This window comes from Melanotaenia boesemani, chromosome 3 (assembly GCF_017639745.1).
Source record: "Melanotaenia boesemani isolate fMelBoe1 chromosome 3, fMelBoe1.pri, whole genome shotgun sequence".
Classification (NCBI taxonomy): Eukaryota; Metazoa; Chordata; class Actinopteri; order Atheriniformes; family Melanotaeniidae; genus Melanotaenia; species Melanotaenia boesemani.
In genome coordinates, this window is record NC_055684.1 from 36945160 (window position 1) to 36965072 (window position 19913).

The 19913-nt window shown below is 40.4% G+C and overlaps 1 protein-coding gene and 1 long non-coding RNA gene across 2 annotated transcripts in view; one reads left to right on the forward strand and one right to left on the reverse strand.

Moving 5' to 3' along the window:
- Window positions 1-19913, reverse strand: part of suclg2 (succinate-CoA ligase GDP-forming subunit beta) — a 133049-nt gene that overhangs the window by 65826 nt on the left and 47310 nt on the right. Inside the window, exons 3-5 of the mRNA XM_041980250.1 lie at window positions 4520-4619; window positions 3430-3520; window positions 1442-1594 (exon numbers count right to left, since the gene is read on the reverse strand). Of these exons, the coding sequence (XP_041836184.1) occupies window positions 1442-1594; window positions 3430-3520; window positions 4520-4619 (344 nt within the window). The remainder of the gene's footprint in view (window positions 1-1441; window positions 1595-3429; window positions 3521-4519; window positions 4620-19913) is intronic.
- Window positions 8725-18010, forward strand: LOC121636607. The gene is made up of 3 exons (XR_006009753.1): window positions 8725-8734; window positions 11527-11529; window positions 17914-18010. It is a non-coding gene; the product is annotated as an uncharacterized LOC121636607 (long non-coding RNA).

Genomic DNA, 19913 nt, shown 5'->3' on the forward strand with positions numbered 1-19913 from the left:
TGGATATACAGCTACAACTTCCAGGCATATGTGATGCTTAAAGTTTAAATCTGTTAACAACAGCAAGTCATGCCAAGTAGTTATGCTAAACCTAATTTATGGCAATGCAAAACAAAGAAATCTTTTATAAGTGTCTGTATTTATTCAAATTAAGTTAAAATTTGACTTAAAAACAAATCTATATATATTTTTTATTCTTAAAACTTCAACCAAAAGAAACAAACAAAAGAGTCAATCCTAAATAAAGCTCTTTAAAGTGGCTCGATGTAACTTTTCATTATTTACATCTCTGTCATTCTTTAATAGCATCCTGAGGCTGAAATGGTTCCAGGCTTTTTTTTCCAGCTGGAAAATCACATTACGATGCGTTTTGTTTGATGCACTATGTCACATGCTAGCAACTGGATATCAACACACTAGTGGTTATGGATGTGCACTGTGGATGATTTATGAAAGAAACACAGGAGGACATTATTGGAAGAGGAAAAGAAAGAAAGAAAGAAAGAAAGAAAGAAAGAAAGAAAGAAAGAAAGAAAGAAAGAAAGAAAGAAAGCTCAGAGTAGAGCTGCTTGGTATAAGGAAAACGTACGATTTGCAATAATGCTGTTAAAAGTTGCCATGATGTTATTATTTGTGAAAAATAAAACTTAATGCTACTTTGATGTTTCAGCATATGAGGTTCCACTCGCAAAACTCTCATGCATGAATGCAATTTTAACTCTACAACATTTGTTTGACTTGACAAGGGGGTGGGGAGAGTAAGAGAAACAGAATGAATAGAAGGAGGAGGTGACAAGGATACACCAGACAGAAAGCAACCGCATCAGCTGTTCAATCTAAACAGGGAAAACCAGACAAGCAGTTGCTACACCAGTAAGAAAACAAAACCACCTGCAACATCTGCAAGAAAAACAAAGCCCACAATCATCGGGAGCACCTATCAAAAGACAGCTTTTGTTTGACTTAAAGTGAGAACTTGCTCCTTGTGGTTGTTTGTAGGTGGAGGCGGAGATTCACCATGTTTCCCCAGTGGCTGGCACAAGTATGTCTTGCAGAGTCCACTTGGTTTGCCATTTAGCGCATAGGCCATGAATGCACGGCAGCATTTGGAATGTCAAGTCACTTTGCTAAAATATGATAACACTATTTATGGCAGACGGTCACTGCAATATGTATATCGCACAGGCTAATATGATGATGTTGGTAATTTTCCATCTATCTATTATGCGGTCCTAGCTCAAAGTACAGACAGTCGTCATTGGGCGGTGCCTCGCTGAGAAAATCTGCTTCTGCAGTGTTTTTTAAGCAATAACGGTGGGAATTTTACAAAGTTCAACCAAATATTATAATTATAAGACACCTATTCCAAGTATTTTTTTTTCCTGTAAATCTGTTTATCTTTCAGTATTTTACAGATGAATTGGAACTAAAAACCTTATACCTTAAAGATAAGTTCTGGGGTGCTGGCAGCCACCTCCTCGATGTCCATGCCTCCCTGGGGGCTCCCCACCATGACAGGACCATTACAGGAACGATCCATTAGGATGGCAAAATAAGTCTCTCTGCTTATGTCCAGGGCTTCAGCAACCATCACCTGGACATGGCACAGCAGGAGAAAGAAGGACTGAATGGTGGAACATTGTTATGACACCAGCCTGACTTCATGTAGTTTTACAATTGAATTTTTTCCATCTTTACTCTCTTTACATTTGCACAACAAAACATGCTAAACACACAAGCACATAAGCAGGCCCCACAGAAAAAGAAGCTCTGTGGAAAAGCTCTAAGGAAATCTCAGAAATATATACACATGGAAGCAAATGGAAAGGAACTGTAGCTCAGTCAGATAGCAAAGAGAGAGCAAGCAAGAAGCCCAAACTATCAGTTCAGCGGAGGTTAATGGGCAGCAGGTTTTCTGGGTGAGGTGCTAGTTTTATAGTTTTAACATGAACAGCCCCATAAAGCTCTACTGGCCCAGTGTTCTTGCCATTTACTCAAGTCACCCATTTTCTCAAAGGCACGGTGTGTAAAAATATGTGACATCTAGTGTTAAAGATGTGCATAGAAATGACTTTAAATGTAAAATATAGTTGTGAAGAGACGGTGGCTGTCAGTGGCCAAAATTCTTCCAGACAAACATTTTAATCTGTGAGTGGATCCAGTGGCCTCAGGTGCAGCGATGACTGCACTACAGGTACCTACTTGTAAATGTGTACATGGTTACTGTCTTCTTCTCTGATCCTTTAAAGACATTACTTATCACAAACGGTGCTCTAGCACCCATCAAACTGCAGTTTTAAAGCTCAAAGACCAGTTGATGTGGGCGGCTGTAGCTGAAGTGTCCTTGGTCAAAATACTAGACTCAATGTTTCCTCCTGATGTGTCTATCGGGGTATGAATGCGAGTGATAGAAGTGAGTGTGAGCATGACATGTAGTGTAAAAGTGCTTTGAGTGGTCAACATATGACTGGAGAAGCTCTATATAAGTACAGTCCATTTTCCATTTGATCTGACTTGTTCTTCTCCAACAAAACCTTTTTCATCTCTCAAGCCCAATTTTACCTCCTCCAGTTGTGTTTTTCAGCCATCTTTCACACTCCCTGTCTCCTCTAACAGCATCATGGTAGCAAATCCACTTAGATATAGACGTGCTGGCCCTCCCGCTTGTGGTGTTACCTGCTCTGCGGTGCAATACCAGCTGAAGGTGGATGTGAGCTCCACTGTGTGTGTAAAACTACAAAACTCCAGGTTGGATTTCTGCACCACAGGCCATTTTCTTGGAAAAACAATTACTGTAAAAGGAGCATTTCTCTTCTCAATTAAAATGGTGTCCATACAATTTTGTTTGCCTGTGCTGCCTTTGAGACACAGATTTAACTCTCAGCTTGTTTGAATGACTTTTGCCATTGGTGCTTGCTATGAGATTCTCTCAACTCCACCTAAACCCAGCAGCAGGACCAGGGGAAGGAGCTGCAAAGAGGTGGGGGGGTGAACAAATATGAAGAAGAGGAGCACAGGAGGCAAACACACACGTCACAGACAGAGAAGCCTTCATCACCTGGAAATGTCTGTTTTCAGGAGGTACTGCATGCAGCATGCGAGCAGAGAAAATGATATTCCTGCTTGTTAGTGGCACATAGAAACAGTTGTTTACCAAACACTTTAAATTCACACTGAGCCTGGCTCAATTTATGCAATGAGCCATGACACCAGCCAGCACAAACCCAAAGTAAACAACAGTGGACAGCTACTTTAAGAAAAGAAAAAAAAACAAGAAAGCATCAAGCTGACTGCCTTCAGACATTTATTTTTTATAGAAAAACATCACTGGACTGAGAGGATTTAGAAATGAGGTCATGAAAAAATGAAGAATAAATCATAATTACAACATCAAATGGGAGGAAAATGTTTTCTTTCTCTCTGGCTCACCGTTTTTACTTTCACGCCACCTTTAGGTGTCTGCTTGGTAGTCAGGTTGAAACCAAGCATCTTGTCAGCCAGCTCACCAACCACTGCAGGGCTGAGGGGAGAGGTTAAATGTCAACAACAGAGGCCATTTTGGTTTAGAAAAGTAAAGAAAGAAAAAGAACAGATGAATCTAGTGATGATTAAATGTTTCTTCACCTCTCAACAGCTTCCTTCACATGTCTCACCACCTTCTGAGCATCACTGTAACATATTCTGACAAAACGCAGCTCTTTGGGGCGGATCGCTGCGAATGAATCTCTACTTATTCTCTCCATTTAAAAGCGAAGTGCATGCTGGTGTTGCTTCCGTAAGCTTGCTCTGGTTCTCTAAGAGAATACAAATGAAGCTGGGGTTGCACTCATCCTTTGATAGATGAGAGGGAGGTGAACTGCACACTCGTGTCACTGTCTGGGGACGGTGGACTTCAGTGTGTGTCACTTTGAAAAAGTTTCCGGCCTTTTTAAACTCCAGAATAAGGTGATGCTGATACGCATCTGTGACAGTCCTCATGAATCACCCTTATTTTGCCTTTCAGGATACAGTAAGTGGCGAGTACTTTTACTGAAAAGATGGTACTTTATTAGTACATGGAAACATGTGGTGTCTGAGCAAAGTAAAAAAATTTAAATAAAATCAGTTGTTATTTAGCCTTTTGACAATACACAGGTTTTCAAAGTGAGCCCTGATTGCAGGAAAACATTCACCACACTTTAAAAATATAAAGGAAAACCTCAGCAGTAGTCTGAAACCCAATCAACCTGAGGAAAATTTAATATAAAAATGCAGTATGTGGCACATATTGTTTCAGCTAAACTTAAAATTTTTTCAACGTTTAATTAGGGGCAGTTGTTCAAAACCAAGACACTGGGAAAAAAGGCCCAAATATTTATCTGCAGCAAAAGAAATCCTGACTGCCTTTGTGCTTAGAGAGCATCTTCAGAAAGCTCTTTGAGCCTCCCTGCCATAAAAGCTGCTGTCATTGGGGAAAAATAACATGAATCCAGCTCCTTCAGTAACTCCTAATTTGAAATGCACATAGGGGAACACTTACTCCTTAGTTAAGTGCACTCCACCTTTGAGGCCACTGTCGAACATGCCCTTGCCTCTGCCACCAGCCAGAATCTGAGCTTTCAGCACGATTTCCCTGGCATCTGAAAGGCGAGAGAGAGAGAGAGAGAGAGAGAGAGAGCGAGAGAGAGAGAGAGAGGAAAGTCAGGATAGTTGGACCGCTTACAGTAAGAAATAGGCTCAACACCTCAAATGTTCCCTGGAGTCCAGCACTTATTTGTAAATATCATTGAAAGCAAAATGAGGAAAACAAGGAGGGAGTGTAAAATGTGAAAAGAATACAGATTATGTCAGAATATAAAGTTTGTGCTCCTGTGCAGAGCAATTACTGTTCTTATGAGTACAATTAACAAAGAAAAAGCACCTTTTTAATAGTGTACTGTGAAAAAGTCTTGATCTAACCCTCATTTCTTTCCATTTCGCTTTCATAAAGTCAAAATTTCTTGTTTTTTTTTGTAAAGTGGTTTTAAGCAGATGTTCTCCAAACTTTGACATCTAAAAGTTTTACTTAAATCACCGGCTGATTTTTCACTCACTTTCAGCCCAGCACTTCTTTTTTATCGTGCTATGAGACACTGAACTCAAGGAATGAACAATCGTGTCTACCCAGAACACACAACTTAGCAAAGAGCCAGTTTTAAGTTGTATCTTCAGGCAGTTTTTCCACTAGCAGCCCGTTGCAAAGAAACATCATTTGTTCCCATTTCTGCAGCCACATCTAAGAACAAATAAAATAATAACTGACACAGAAAAAATATTATTTTAGCATGATTATTTCTTGACCAGAACCCAGAACCTGGGAGACGTCGGACCTTCAGCTGGCCCGTCTTCTTGGAAGGGTGGATGAGAAGAAGCCTTTCTTGAGGAAGGGTAACAGGGAGAAAGGGCAGAGGCATGCGAAATGACAAGAACTGGACTGAAAATCAGGGGCACCAGGTCTGATGGAGGGATGAAGCAGTGTGGGATCATCAGGACAGAGAATCAAACAAATGGCAACATCCAAAGAAGAGCTTTAAAATGTCCTTTAAGAAGTCTGGAAAACTATTCCTGAAGACTACTTCTGAAACCCAATCAACCTGTAAGACCCTACAAGCCCAAAGGCCACCCACCACTCCGGGGAAGGCCTAGCTCGACACCCGGGAGGCCAGCGCCAGTCCAGACAGCCACCCACCACAGGTCAGTGCCCGTCCCAGTACCCCAGCCAGGCACCCCAGAGAGCACAATGCCCCCAAATCCCCCAACCCATCCCTCTAAAATTCACACCCCAGACCCAGCCCAACCCGTTCCACATGTCCAAACCTGTATCCTGCATTTTGTTTTTAATAAAGGCATCCCAAGAGGTAAAAAGCCAAAAAGTCAGAGGGCCACTGAAGTCTGTATGACTCACGGTCTTTGTCCACAAAATTTCCTGCTGATCCACCCAAACCTGCAGAGATATTTCAGTGTGGACCACGACGAAAGATGCCATCTGTAAAAAAGTACTACCCGCACAAAGCGTTACTCTGGCATGATTCCAGAAGGAAAAAAAGCAGCTGTTGAACTTTTGGAAGACTTCACCTGACCTTGCCCCAATTATAAAACCAGCTTGTATCCCCTTTGCTGTCAGCGGCACTGTGCAAGAATTCACACATAACTGTCCATTTAGGATCCTGCCTACAATCTCCCTGCATTCACATGGAGCCAGGACACTTGATGAAAGCGGGCCCCTGACAAGGTAATGATTATCTAGGTGGGGGAGTTCAACCATTGACAGGTGGCTGCCATCAGGGTAGGAAGTGGGTAGAAGGGAGAGTGGAAGAACAGGGGTGAACTGTAAAGGCCAGAAAAGCCACCTTGACCTTGTTGCTAGGGACAAGCTTCTCTCAAGACTTTGTGGAGGAAAAAATAAGGAAAAAAAACAGTAAAGACTGTCTAGAAGCTGCAGAGCCTTAAAAGAAAAAAATACTGTCTGCAGTGTTGCTGTAGTACAATAATAAAACAAACAAAAAAAAAAAAGGAAGAAAATGGCCTCTGACAGGGCGACAGGGATTAAACCAACACCGCATTAGTGAAGCTGCTCCGTGTGGGGAGTTAACAGCTGAGGGGAGAGAAGGAGAGAATAAAGGTGTTCTCATGCATTTATACCCTCTCACATGAGAGGGGGTATAAATGAATAAATATGTTTTAAAAAAAAACTGCTACTGTGCAAAAATTAAAGAGTTCAAAGCAAGATGAGAAAGAGTGTCCTCCAGGCATGTGCAGCAGTGGAGGACAGCACAGAAGAAATGACTTCTGCTTCAAAATGAAGAAAAAAAAGAAACAAGTGACAGAACAAAAGATTAGACCCAACAGGGAGATCGCATTGCAAGGTAAAAGATTTGACACTCTGACAAAGACATAAAAAAGATCATGTTTAAAAGCAAAGACATACTGAATATATCAAATAAGGCGTGCATTGTTTTAAGGGAGGTAATGGGGTGAGAACAAAGCAGGTGTTCAGTCCTGCTACACTTGTTTTTGATGGCAAACCAGTTCATTATGTGGCCCACAACATGATTTTGGAGCTAAATCAGCAGTTATTAATGGGTACTCAAATAGCAATGTACTGGTAATTAAAGGAAAACTTAAGGTAAAAAAGAAATCTGAAGTCTTTGGTTAAGACTGAAACACCACTCTCAGTTGAAATGCATGGAATGGATAATGATATCCTCAAAGATCAGAGTAAAGACGGGACATGGTAAAGAGCAAGGCGACCATTATCGAGTAGTATGACAGACATGAGATGGCCTCTAACGCTCTGACAAAGGTTGGACCATAATGAGCACGGAGCAGAGCGAGGAGTGGCTAGAAAAGGAGCAGTAGTATGTAAAAACCAGAAACATGTATGGCTTTTTATGTTCGATCCAGACATTGTAAAGTACAAGAGGAGAGAAGGTCACATGCCTGGATTTAATCAGTAAAGACACCAGAGTGCTGTTAAAAACTCGGAGCTCAGGGTGTTCAACGCAGTGGAAAAATGCAATACTAAATCTGTAAACTAAGAGGTCAGGCTAATGAAGGGTGACGCAGATGTGTGTTCTAGCACACGCCGATACGCTGTACATTCTGCTCAAAATGCCTCCTAGAATGTATGTTTTCATCACAGTGCACGATACGCAGCAGAGGTGTCCTCGATAAATGAATAATTCCTTTACATGATGCAGCCACAACAATTACAAATCCCTCCAACAGAAAGTGGTCGGGTTATTAGCTGAATGAGAGTCTTTTTCTTGGGAGGGGGAGGGAGATAGTGTTGCATAATCAGTTCTCCACTTCCATTTGTATCATACAAAACCCACTGTGAAGATGTTGAACAAGATTTTCATCTCCATTTATTTTCTATTTCTTCAGGACACAGAGGAGGAGATTAAACATCACACAACATCTCCCATCACATCACATGCATTCTGAGTAATGCGGTCATCATCCTCAGGCCTTACTCATTTCCCAGTAATGAGTGCAAATCAACTTGCAGTCTGCTTGCCTGTGACAGCAGCTGGCAAAGACGACATTACTTCTACAATAAGTCTCTCTTTCAGTCCACTTTTGAAGAGTCGTTTCACTTGTTTCCCCACCTCCTCTTCCCTTTCCATGCAGCTCATGGGTGGCCAGCAGCACAGTTAGCTTCGGTCTGATATTTAATTAAGTCTTCGAGGCTGTGCCATGAGGGGGATGCTGGCTGGTAAGGGACAAATATAGGCTATGCGCCAATCCAGAGAGAATAAGATGAAGCTACCATCTGCAAGGAGAGAGAAAGAGATCAGGGCGGGCTTCTCTCCCAGTGCCCATGTGTGTCGTAATGAAAGTAATACAGTGGATAAATGGGGAAGACTAATCAAACTCATGGGAGAAAAAGAAAAACAAACACACAGAGAATGTGATCCTTCTTGTAGATAAATGCCATTAACACCAGTGCAAAGAGGGGAAAGAAAAGGCCATTTTTAACCCTCTGCATCCATGCTCATTGTGAGAAAGCTTCCTGGAGATAAATCCCAATGGAGTGGATCGCTATCAAACAAGTGGAAATTAGTCATTAGACAAAAGAAGAAAAGGCTGGAAATGTCAAAACCAGACCATTAACGGAGATAACGTGTGTTATTATGCCCTCCCAGTCATTTCATCCCAGTACAACTCATAATATAGGAACTATTATTAACTGTATATATAAATAAATTATAAAGTCAAATGTGGTCAGCTAGAATAAAGTTTTTGGCTCATTTTGGGACCTGTTATTACCGCAATCATGAAAGAAAAATTGGACCCATTTAGTCAGATGAAAGGGAAAGTTTGCCTTTCAGTTATAAGGTTTTGCATCACGACACTTAAAAAAACAAATTTCTGATCTTCAGGTGTTAAGATTCACTAAATACATCTCCAAATGAGCAACAACACCTGGCATATTATACCTCAGCATTATTCATTGAACAAGTCAGCCAAAAAGACAGAAACGAGGGTCTATCACAGGAATTAAGAAGATGAGTAGCAGCCAGGTGCTGCTAATCAGTGCACTTGATTAACCGATCAGCAGCGAGTGTGACCATCTCTGTGAATGTAGAGGTGTTGGCAGTTTGCTGGTCTGGAACACCTCAGGTGTTTAACATAATCCAGTGTTTCCCCTACACTGATTCAGCTGTGGCAGGTTGCCATGTCTAGTACCACGCCTTCAAAATGCTGAGAATGAAATCTTTTAACATAGACATCTTTCGTAATTGAACCGGCATTGCTGCCTCCAGAAGCGATAGGCTACTCTGCTGTTAGACATCTGTTCTGTACGTGAACGCAGAGTCTGTTGAGAAAAAAGGTAGCTGCAGATAAGTTGCTACAGATTTTACAAGTTGAACAGAATTCCAATACGTCGTTTCTAAAAGGGGCATACTTGAAAACAGACCACACGCATGCAAAAGGACTAAGCGCATGGTACGTATGTGATACGAACAAGTAAACTAGTGCCTGCAAGTGAAAACACACATCCCGTGGAGGCATTTCTGAACTGTGAGGGAAGAACACAGTGTTTACAAGCAGATAATCACCCTTCTGAGAGCACATCAATCCACTGTGTGTACACATGTGGACCAATGTCCTCGAGGTGGTGACTAGCGTGTTCTCAATTCTTATCAGTTCGACCACTGGAACCACCATGGTTAGGAAATTTTGAAGGGGAAACACTGTAATTATGTAGTGTCTAATTATTAATATTATGTAGGTTGTATAATTAGATCAATATATAAGAGCAAATTTAACCATACAGGTTTTTGTGAGTATCACATGGATCTAGCAAACAAAATGGCCTTTAGAGTAGAAAGTATCACTTGAACTCAGCAAAGACAGTTATCGATTAACCATAGGAAATGCTCCATAAGTTTAGGTTAGCCTAAGACACAGGTGTCCATCTCCGGTCCTCAAGGGCCACAGTCCAACAGTTTTTAATGTTTCCCGGCTCTAACACACCTGACTCAAATTAATGAGACATTGTGCAGAACTTCAGGCTGCTGGATCCAGTTCATTTGAGTCAGATGTGTTAAAGCAGGTAAACATTGAAAACCTGCAGGACAGCAGCACCGAGGACTGACTTTGGACATACCTGGCCTAAGGGATGGTTAGCCTTAGTGGAGGTGTCAGAGGTGAACTCAGGAATGTCTTTGTTAACATATACAAGTCTACTGGTTTGAATGCTCAGTGGGATTCTCAAAAATTGGTCAGAGACCTCACAGATTCTGCAGATCTCTTTAAGATGTCACTATTCGTAATAAATCATCATTTTTATTATCCATTAAGTTGGCGTCCGGAGCTCTTCTTTTTACGTGAAACTATTTTCACCTGCTTCCACAAATTAACAACAAAATGGCATCACGGTCCAGAAATGAAGGTCACAACAATCCAAAAGAGAAAAGCCATAAGCAATGATCTCAAAGAAGCAAGTGCTGCTGCCCATCAGTCTGAGAAGGGCTATGAGGCCATTTCAAACCAACATGGAGTCCATAATTTTACAGTAAGAAGATTTATTCTCTAACGGACAACATTCTCCTTTCCACATGTGGATGTCCCAACAAGTTCACCCCAAGGTCAGATGGTGCAAAGCTCTGAGAAATTGTAAAAAAAACCTCTGAGCTACATCTCAGACAGCTGAACTTCTTAAATGCTAGTATGTGATGGTGCTCGCGCTCCCTCTGGTGGAACGCTTTACGATGTCAACCAATTTACAGATTACGCAATCCTTACAGGGTAGAGATAAATATTTTTGCATTATAAAATTAAAACCAAAATATCTGTTTATATTAAACACGGATGTGTTGTTTCATGTGGTGTCTTAAAATCCTGCAATATTAGCCTAAAACATGTTTTTATGGATAAAAGACTAGTTGGGGACCAACTCTTTCACTGGATTATTTTTACTGGACCCTTCTGATGTAACAGGAGCATTTCTGTTGCTACTGGAGAACAGTATGACTTCAAAGGTAAAATTCCATTTGCGACTGGTCAGAAATAAGTGTTTTTTGAACTTAGTTATGATTGTGGCCTGGAATGGAATAGATCAGAGGTCACTGACAAGCGCACCCCGGTCCGGATCTAGACCCAGAACCTGTCCCACATGGACCCGGAGTTAAAATATAAAATCTGACCGGGTGCTTTTCTTTTAACTGGCACAACTTTTACAGTCTTTACAGGACTCAGCTGTGGCTGCACATGTAGGTTACCATCACCAGGTATGAGTGAGGAGTGAAAAGCGTTATATAAATCTAATCCATTATTATTATTATTATTATTATTTACCTCATATTAAGCCCTGGTAAGCATGACATGATAAAACCTTTGTCTAAATGGAGAGTATTTCTTTCTCACATGACTATCAGCAAACACACCCTATACAAGATATTAATAGTTTAAAAAAAAAAAAGCAAGTGTCAAATAGGTTTTGTTAATCGCACAGAGAACGGAATAAGTGCACCTCATTTTCTATTTTTGTGTTTTCAGTTGGTCAAATTAGGTAAAAATGTACCCACTGTCTCAGCTCTGCCAACACATCAGGGTTTATTTAGGGATGCTCCGATCAGAAACAGTGGCCTGAAAATAGTGATAAGAGGATCGGCCGACACTGACCACTAATCACACGGTGTATTTGAGTTCCTTTTCTCTTTCTACCAAGGGATGAGAATGTCATGAGACTAACAGCTGCTCATTTATCCTCAGATGAGATGTGCTCTTTTAAAACAGCGGCCTGTTCCTTGTTCGTGGGAGGAGCCTAGAGGTTGTAAATAAAGTTTTCATGTGGTATAAAAAAAGTGACAATTCATTGAAATAACAGCTAAATAAAAACTACACTCCGAAGAAATCTCCTAGGCAAACTGAAGCAATAAATGTAAAGAATTTCCCCCATGGGCTACACAGTTTTTACATTATGTTTAATTTGTTGTTGTTTTAAACCGGGGGGGGGGGGGGGTCCCTATCCACCAGGCTGTGAAGCATCAGTTACCGGGCACAAGTGCTCGGCAAACAAAAATAAATGAAATGGTAACCATTGCATAATGACAGTGAATGCAGCATTTTTTTTTTCAAGCGACACCTTTTTCAGTAGTATGCTGGTGTTTTTACACCTTGAGTGGACAGCATCCGTCGGATTAATTGATTCTGCCTTTTTTTTTTGCTTGTTAACACATATCGAATCAGCCAATCATATGGCAGCAGCTGAATGCATCTAGTCATGTAGACATGGTGAGGACGACTTGCTGAAGTTCAAACTGAGCATCAGAATAAGGAAGAAAGGGAATTTAAGTCATTTTGAAAGTGGCATGGTTGCTGGTTCTGAGTATTTCAGAAACTGCTGCTGATCTACTGGGATATTCATGTACAACCATCTCTAGGGTTTACAGAGAACGGTCTGAAGAAGAGAAAATATCCAGTGAGCAGCAGTTGTCTGGACCAGGATGCCTTGTTGATTTCATTGGTCAGAGGAGAAAGGGCAGACTGGTTGGAGATGATAGAAAGGCAACAGGAATTTTAAATAAGCAATGCAGAATAACATCTCTGAACACACAACCCGTTCAGCTTTGAAGCAGATGGTGCTGGTGTAATGGTGTGGGGGGTATCTTCCAAAGTGTGCTACCTAAGCATTGTTTAAACACCTCAGCCTGCCTGAGGAGTGTTGCTGAAAATTTCCATCCCTTAACAACCACAGTGCACCCATCTTCTGATGGCTATTTGCACCGCAGTGGCCTCCACAGTCGAGCACCTTTGGGATGTGAAGCTGCAGGAGATTCACATCAAGCATGTGCAGCTGCAGCAACTGTGTAATACCATCCTGCTAATATGAACCAAAATCTCTAAGGGAGGTTTCAAACACCTTGTTGTATCTATGCCATGATGATTTAAGGCAGTTCTGAAGGCAATAGGGGGTCCAACCCAGGATTAAGAATGTGTACCTAATAAAGTGATGAAGAGTGTTTATTTTTAATGGAATTAAATGTAGAAATGTTGCTACAACTGTTGAGAATTAACCTCAGTAATGCGTCTCTGTATCCATGTGCTAATTGTTGATGTGTCCAGACTTTGGTAGGGCTGACTATCTGAAGCTGGCTCTACATCTGTCCATCTCTAGTTTTAGAAGTACTGAACTGATAGTTCCCCAAAGACCTACAGTGATGCTGGTTTTGCTGCAGAGTAACGTGTTGATATGCTGGAAACATCTGCCTGCTGCTTGTACAGTTGCCAAAATTAGGCAAAACGAAAAAGAAGTATTTTTGTTTATATTGCTTACTCATGTGTGCATCTTATGAGCTGACCTGGATATAAAGCCTTGATAGCTCAAAATAAATAAATGACTTAACTGGAGGTCTGAGTAGCCTTGTTTCCCTCTAACAGGCTTTCCCTGAGGTAGCGCAGTTTTCCTCTGCATTTAAAAATATAACACAGACGAGGAAGAAAAAAACAGTCATCCCTTCTAATCTGCCTTTTTGGGGAGCACAGATCAAATAATTGAGGATGAATGACACGCCAACATTTGGAGAGTTTTAATGACATATAAGCACAGTTAAGTCATACACACTGAATATGCCATGCTTTAATTATAAGGCTGCTTGTATGATCATTTAATCCAACCATAGCTGTAAAGTCTATACTGCCTTGGACAAGTTGAGTTTTCTGTAAATCTTTAGCATTTCCAATTCTAGCAGACAGTGAAAAGGTCAGACAGAAAATGGCTCTCCATCCATACAGTGATCTGAAGTGAACCAAAAAGAAAAGTCAGGAAAATAAAACAGTTTTGCTTCTGCCTTGACATATAACAGCCTCCCAATTCTTGAAGCAACCTACTTCTGCTGCTTGTTCAGTTGAGGTTGAAAGGTCAGCCAACACTGATAAATCCTAACCACATGCTGCAAGCGCGTCAGTTCAACTAGCAGTACAAGTATAACAAGAAACTAACAAAGATTTGGACACCAAAATCCTCAAAGAGAACAATACTTTTTCTGGCTACAACTAAATATATCATTACCAACACACTGTCTCATCAAGTTAAACCCACTGCCTCTATGTCTGTCTCTCTCTACAAGTAATGATGCATCTTCGTGTTACTCAAAGGTAGAGAATATCAGTGTCCAAAACTGACAGTGGCACCTCCATGTAACACCACCTTCACTCACTGCTTGCTTGACAGTCGAGTCCTCATTAGAGGAGATGTCCACTTGGCTTTCAGACATAGAGATCACCTCTAATGACAACCAGAGATGGCCCAGGTCTCAGACAGAGGTGAAGTTCCAAGCCATGGCAGAGAGTTTGTCACTGCAATGCAACCAGAGGGGAGAGGGGAACGATAATGGTATTGTGGAGAATGGGTGCTAAATGACCGTAGGGTTATCTGCAGGGACAATCATTTGTGTGGGAGCAAAGCTTTTGTGAAGACATGCACTTCTATCAAGCCCCACTGTGGAACGGTTGAACGGAAAATGACTCTAGTTATCGAAAAAACGTCTACAAAAATATAACCATGAGTCCACATAGAATGAGCTACTCACTTCTCATTATTGTCTGAACAGTTTTCATCAGTTCAGCATGAACAATAGCAGAAAAAAATAGAAAAAGTACGAACATCTGCTGCAACATTCTGCTGATGCATCAGAGGGCAGAGGACTATGCACAATGCAATTTCCTTGGATGAGTAATGAAGTGCGTCTAATGGCTGGAGCTCCTTACCACAAAGCTCAAGGAGCTTGTATATTTAATTTGTTTTTTTCTATATCTTTCCTAAATTTAACTCTACTATTATAATCATTATTTATATTGGTATGGACACCAAGCAACAAACTTTTACTGGCACATTAGCATCATCCTAATCCGATGGAAGGGATGTGTGAGAAATAATTCTTCTCACCCACAACATGAATAGGTTAGGGTGTGTAATGAGGAGGTGGAAACACTAAGCTGCTTACAGAAATCAGCTCTTTGAGAGACATGCAGCTTTACACTGGAAAGCCTATTTACAGCTGTTAAGATTTCAAATTTCAAATGCACTGCCTTTTCCTGCCAATGCATGACCCAAGAACCTGCAAATAGACGGAATAACAGGTCCATGAGGAGGTCAGTGTAATATGCATCTGGGCAGGCACCCTCATCTATGTTTGATCTGTCATGTTTGCAGATTTTCAGAAAGTCTATGAGAACGCAGTTATGCAGCCTTCATGGGATTTTTGCTTTGCCTGTATGTAGGCAGGCCACCGAGCCTTTATTAATAACCTTTTGTTTCACCAGCCCTCGCCTCACTGTTGTGTGTTATCTTGGCAGGTAGTGCACGCAGAAAAACTGCAGGCTAACATCTGTCTTCCTGTGTGACAGGCCAGCCCAATGGAGGGATGAGGCCTCTTCTGTCCATCGGCCAAGGGCATACAAGGGGCTAAGGAAGTGACACATCTTTGCTTTTTATAGGTCAACTGGGTACAAATTAAAGAGTGTTTAATCACAATTAAATTCATGTCAATCTCAATAACAACAAGAAATTTTCCGTTGATCCATCTACAGAGCCAACTGTGTATCCCTCAGCACAGTCCAGTCCACTAGTTGGTGGTCACACACTTTCATTGTAACTTTGCCTTCAGTTAGAGAAAGCCTGATGGGAAATGTTAATCTCATCATTTGCCGAAGTCATTCCATATAAAAGCAATCAAAACAAACCAAGACATTACAACTGCAGTTGCATATTATAAAGACATTATGGTCTTTGCAGTTATTGTTACTTGGGAAAATGACAGCATTAATAAAATACATCATGGTAGAGATTGAGACTGATCAATATAGAAAATAAAAACATGATTTTTTTTTTTTTGGCCATACCCGTCAGCCCTAGTATTAAGCAACCCATCCAAGCTCCTGCCATCTCTACAGTTGTTGTCCTCATTGTCTTCTTCCTGTTCCTGTTCCTCTTCCTCTTCTTTGGTTTGCTCCTTTTGCTGGTAGCATGTTAGCTATACTGCTCAACACCACCCCCACAGTTTTCGGTGGCATTGCACCATTTGCTGCATCAACCGATGGATCCACAAGGCATGTTTGTTAGGTACTACATCGACTACAGGGTAGTTCAAAGTTCAGAGTTTACTGAAGAGCTTTGCCATCAGTTTCCGATAATAGCAAACATGGCAACAATGAAGAAAATCATGATAATGAACTTTCTCAGAGAGACATAACTACAGGCAGCGCAGCATAGGGCAGTGGTCTGTGCAGACTCCAAATACATTGCAGCTCCTTCTTCTTTGTTCCTTTTGCTGGTTGCACATAAGCTATACTGGTCAACATGACCCCACGGTGTCTTCCCAAACAGATCAAATTATGAACATAAAGGATGCAGGAGGCAGACAGATAACTCCGTTCATCAGTATTTCCATCTTTATTGCAGAGCATAAATGGGCCCTAAAATGGGGGAAATGCTGCACATAGGGGAGGAAAAAACACAAGAAAGCAACAACAGATTGAGATAAAGGCAGAATGTCAGAGAAAAAGCTAAACAACAAGCTACAAATAGAGACTAAAGGCAAGGAAGAGGGAGAGGCCAGAAGACGAGGGTCAGAGGGATTTGAAAGAGCAAACTTTGACTTGACATTACCAGTTAATAGCTATGTAAATGAATCTCAACCCAATCAAGAAACATTATTAACATAATACATGTTCTAAACTCTGGCCACGTAAACAGCTGCAAGATGGTTAATGGTACTAAATTTGTCAAGTGAATTTATTGTAGAGTGCACACACCAAATCTACATAAGCTCCACATACAGCACAAAAACCCATTGAGGGAAAAAAAAATTCATATACATATTTATTACTTTAACAAACACAGAGAAAAAGAGCTGAAAATGTCCTGAAAGGGCTGCCAAACAAAACTGCTAGCAGTGTAAAAAGGGTTCATTTCAGGCTCGGGACATGAACCCGTCATACTCAAGTATACATTTTTCTACACTGGGTCTTGTGTGTTGAGACATATGTGGACTGAATCTTTTTTCTACAATTTATAATGAACATCATTAAAAGACATTATCACAGGGCCGATAGTATCATTGGGTTTGTTTTTAATACATGCCAATAGTGTCAAGGCCTGCAATTTCCCTCTGGGATTAATAAATATTTTCATTTCATTTCATCATTGTCAAGAGACCATGGTGCATACATGCAAACAATAGAAGCGGCAATGATAACCACTCTGATACACAAAGAGCAGCACTACAAGAGCAATGTCTCGTAAAAGAATAAGGCTGCAAATTCCTTTGAAGTTCAAGAGCCTTTAGTGAGATCTGTTGGCTCCATAGATGAGCATCTGGTTGAAAGTCCTCTGACCAGTAGCCCAATGAGCAGAGGCACTGCGATGGGCCCCAGCTGGTGTACATTCGTATCCAAACATACTTCTAAGAGAGTCGTATTAGCTTGTGCTACTTCACGCAATGATAGAAGTGAAAGAGCCGCAGTGAGCTAACACTACTCAGCCCCAAACTGCTACTGTCAGCACTTTTCAGCAGAGACTCCATCTCATTTTCTGAAGGGGGAAGATGAAAGTGGTCCTAAAAGGCACTTGAAATGTTGAAGTGAACAAGGCAGCTCCTGTGGGGACCGTGTGAATGAGATGGAAGGGGATGCACAGCGAAGAGAGCTCTGGTCACGTTCTATGCTTTAACCACGTTTGACAGTAAGATATATTTGTTTGTCCCTTGATGAAAAGGAAGTGGGTCATACATGCACATAACGTGGTCAATGCTGCTGTGACTTCATCTTTTTCACTTTCATCGTACTATCCGAGCACTACGTCTATCTAAATGTCTGTATATTAAATGGAAAAATAATATAATAGACAAAAAAATGGTGGTTCATCAAAAATGACAAAAAAAGTCTTTTTTCAAAAGGTCTCATAAGATCTGCGTCTCTAAACGATTTTTATGTAGCTGGCTGAGGGAAAAATGGCTCTTTGGATTGTAAAGGTTGCAGACCCCTGCACTAAACACGTAAACAGATTTAGCAGCAGTTTTCTCTTTAAACAGCAGCAGTTAAAATATATCAGACACAGGTATATATATATATATATATATATACACACACAACAACAGTGAGAAGCCATTCTCATGCATCAAGACCACTGAAAATAGATTCATGACCACAGACATATAAAGTTGAATAACCAAGAGTAACTCTTTCATCTGCACAGAAAAGTCATACTGATTAAATACGTGGAGTCTTCTTTTACTGATACAGTATAAATGCCCATAAAAACTTCCTGGTCTTAAAAATTTGAATTTTTATTTTCATCCTTTTAGGTAAACCGAGTCACAAAATAAACCAAAATTAACTAAGCAGTAAAAATGCATAAAACATATATAAAATCAAATTCTTTGAAATTTAATTAATCCTGTTTTTTATTTATTTTTTAATAGATCATTAAATGCATAGAACAAGAAACTAAAGAAGATAAAAATGACTAATTTCCAAAGTTCGGACAGACTGCTTATAGTCAGAACTTTATCAAGACGTTAACTCTCAGTGAACTCATTTACATCATTAACTGATGTCTTGGGGACTTAGAAGGCACGTCAAGAGCAGTCATCTCAAATGGCATCCCGATGACAACTGTTAAGCTTTCACTAACACTTTAAAGCTGCAGGATCTAAAAAGTAAAGCCAACTGATGCCTTCAAGTCAGGAAGGATGTCAAAGTATCAGTACAGTACTTACAGTCTGCAATTTACATAATCTTAACCCTTTAAGGTATGACTCAGGTCTTTATTTGGCTCTTTAACAAGATGTAGCTAAAAAAAATTGAACAGTTTTTCTTTTTTTTCCCATTTATTACCATGTGATATGTCACAATTACTATATTGTATTTTTCTGCTTCCTGGTATCTATTAGGGGGCAGAAGACCAGTATCAGATTGTGTTTTGAGCTAAGTTTTTACCATAAAGTGATGCAAAATGTCTCAGAAACAGTATGTATCAAATATGAGGTTGGGCTCTTTTGGGTTCAATTTTAAGAGATAAAGTAGCTGTAGAAGTTAAGACAATAGATGAGAACTGCATGTATGCTGATCAGAAAAGCAAAGCTAGTATGACGCTTATAAAAGAAACTCGGGCCTTAGTAAAGCTTTTAATATTTTATTTACATTTATTACTCTCCTAGTCTCACATTAAATCTGGGTTATTATTTTCTAATTGTGTTTTACCAATATATTTAGTATTTACTTAATTTAAAAAATTATATTCTTTTCATTAGTAAAAAACTTTTTATACTTAACCCAAGTGAGTATATGTTGTGAATGTGTGTGTGTCTGCATTTGTTGACTGGGAGAATTAATGGGTAAAGATGGGGTTATTTTTAGTTTATTACTTGTTTTATGTAAAACACTGTGTTGCAATTTTGTTTGTATGAAAAAGTGTTTTATAAATAACGACTGATGACTGCAGAGAAACTGCAGGATGATTTACCACAAAGTCATGTCTGTAATTTAGAAAAGACTGCAAGAGCAGTACCTGCACTTCCATGAAATAAGTAATGAAATGGAGTAAGGGCCTCATCTTCTCCAAACCAGTAAGAAAACAGCCGGGGAATATTGCATCATCTGTTCATCTACTGTAGTGTTCCTCTATCCAGGTCCTCAGAACCCACTGCCCCGCATGTTTTAGAGGTAACCCTACTTTAACACACCTGCATTAAATGGCTGGTTAACAGGCTTGAAAACAACTTGATGAGGAAGTTTATTAATCTGGATTCGATGTGTTGGAGTAGGAACACGCCTAAAGCCCCGTTTGCAGCCCTGGGTGCGGGTCAGGACGCATTTTTTGTGTTACCACACGCAAAAACTGAGAAGGAATGTCTGGGAATATCCGACCAGACCGCCAACTT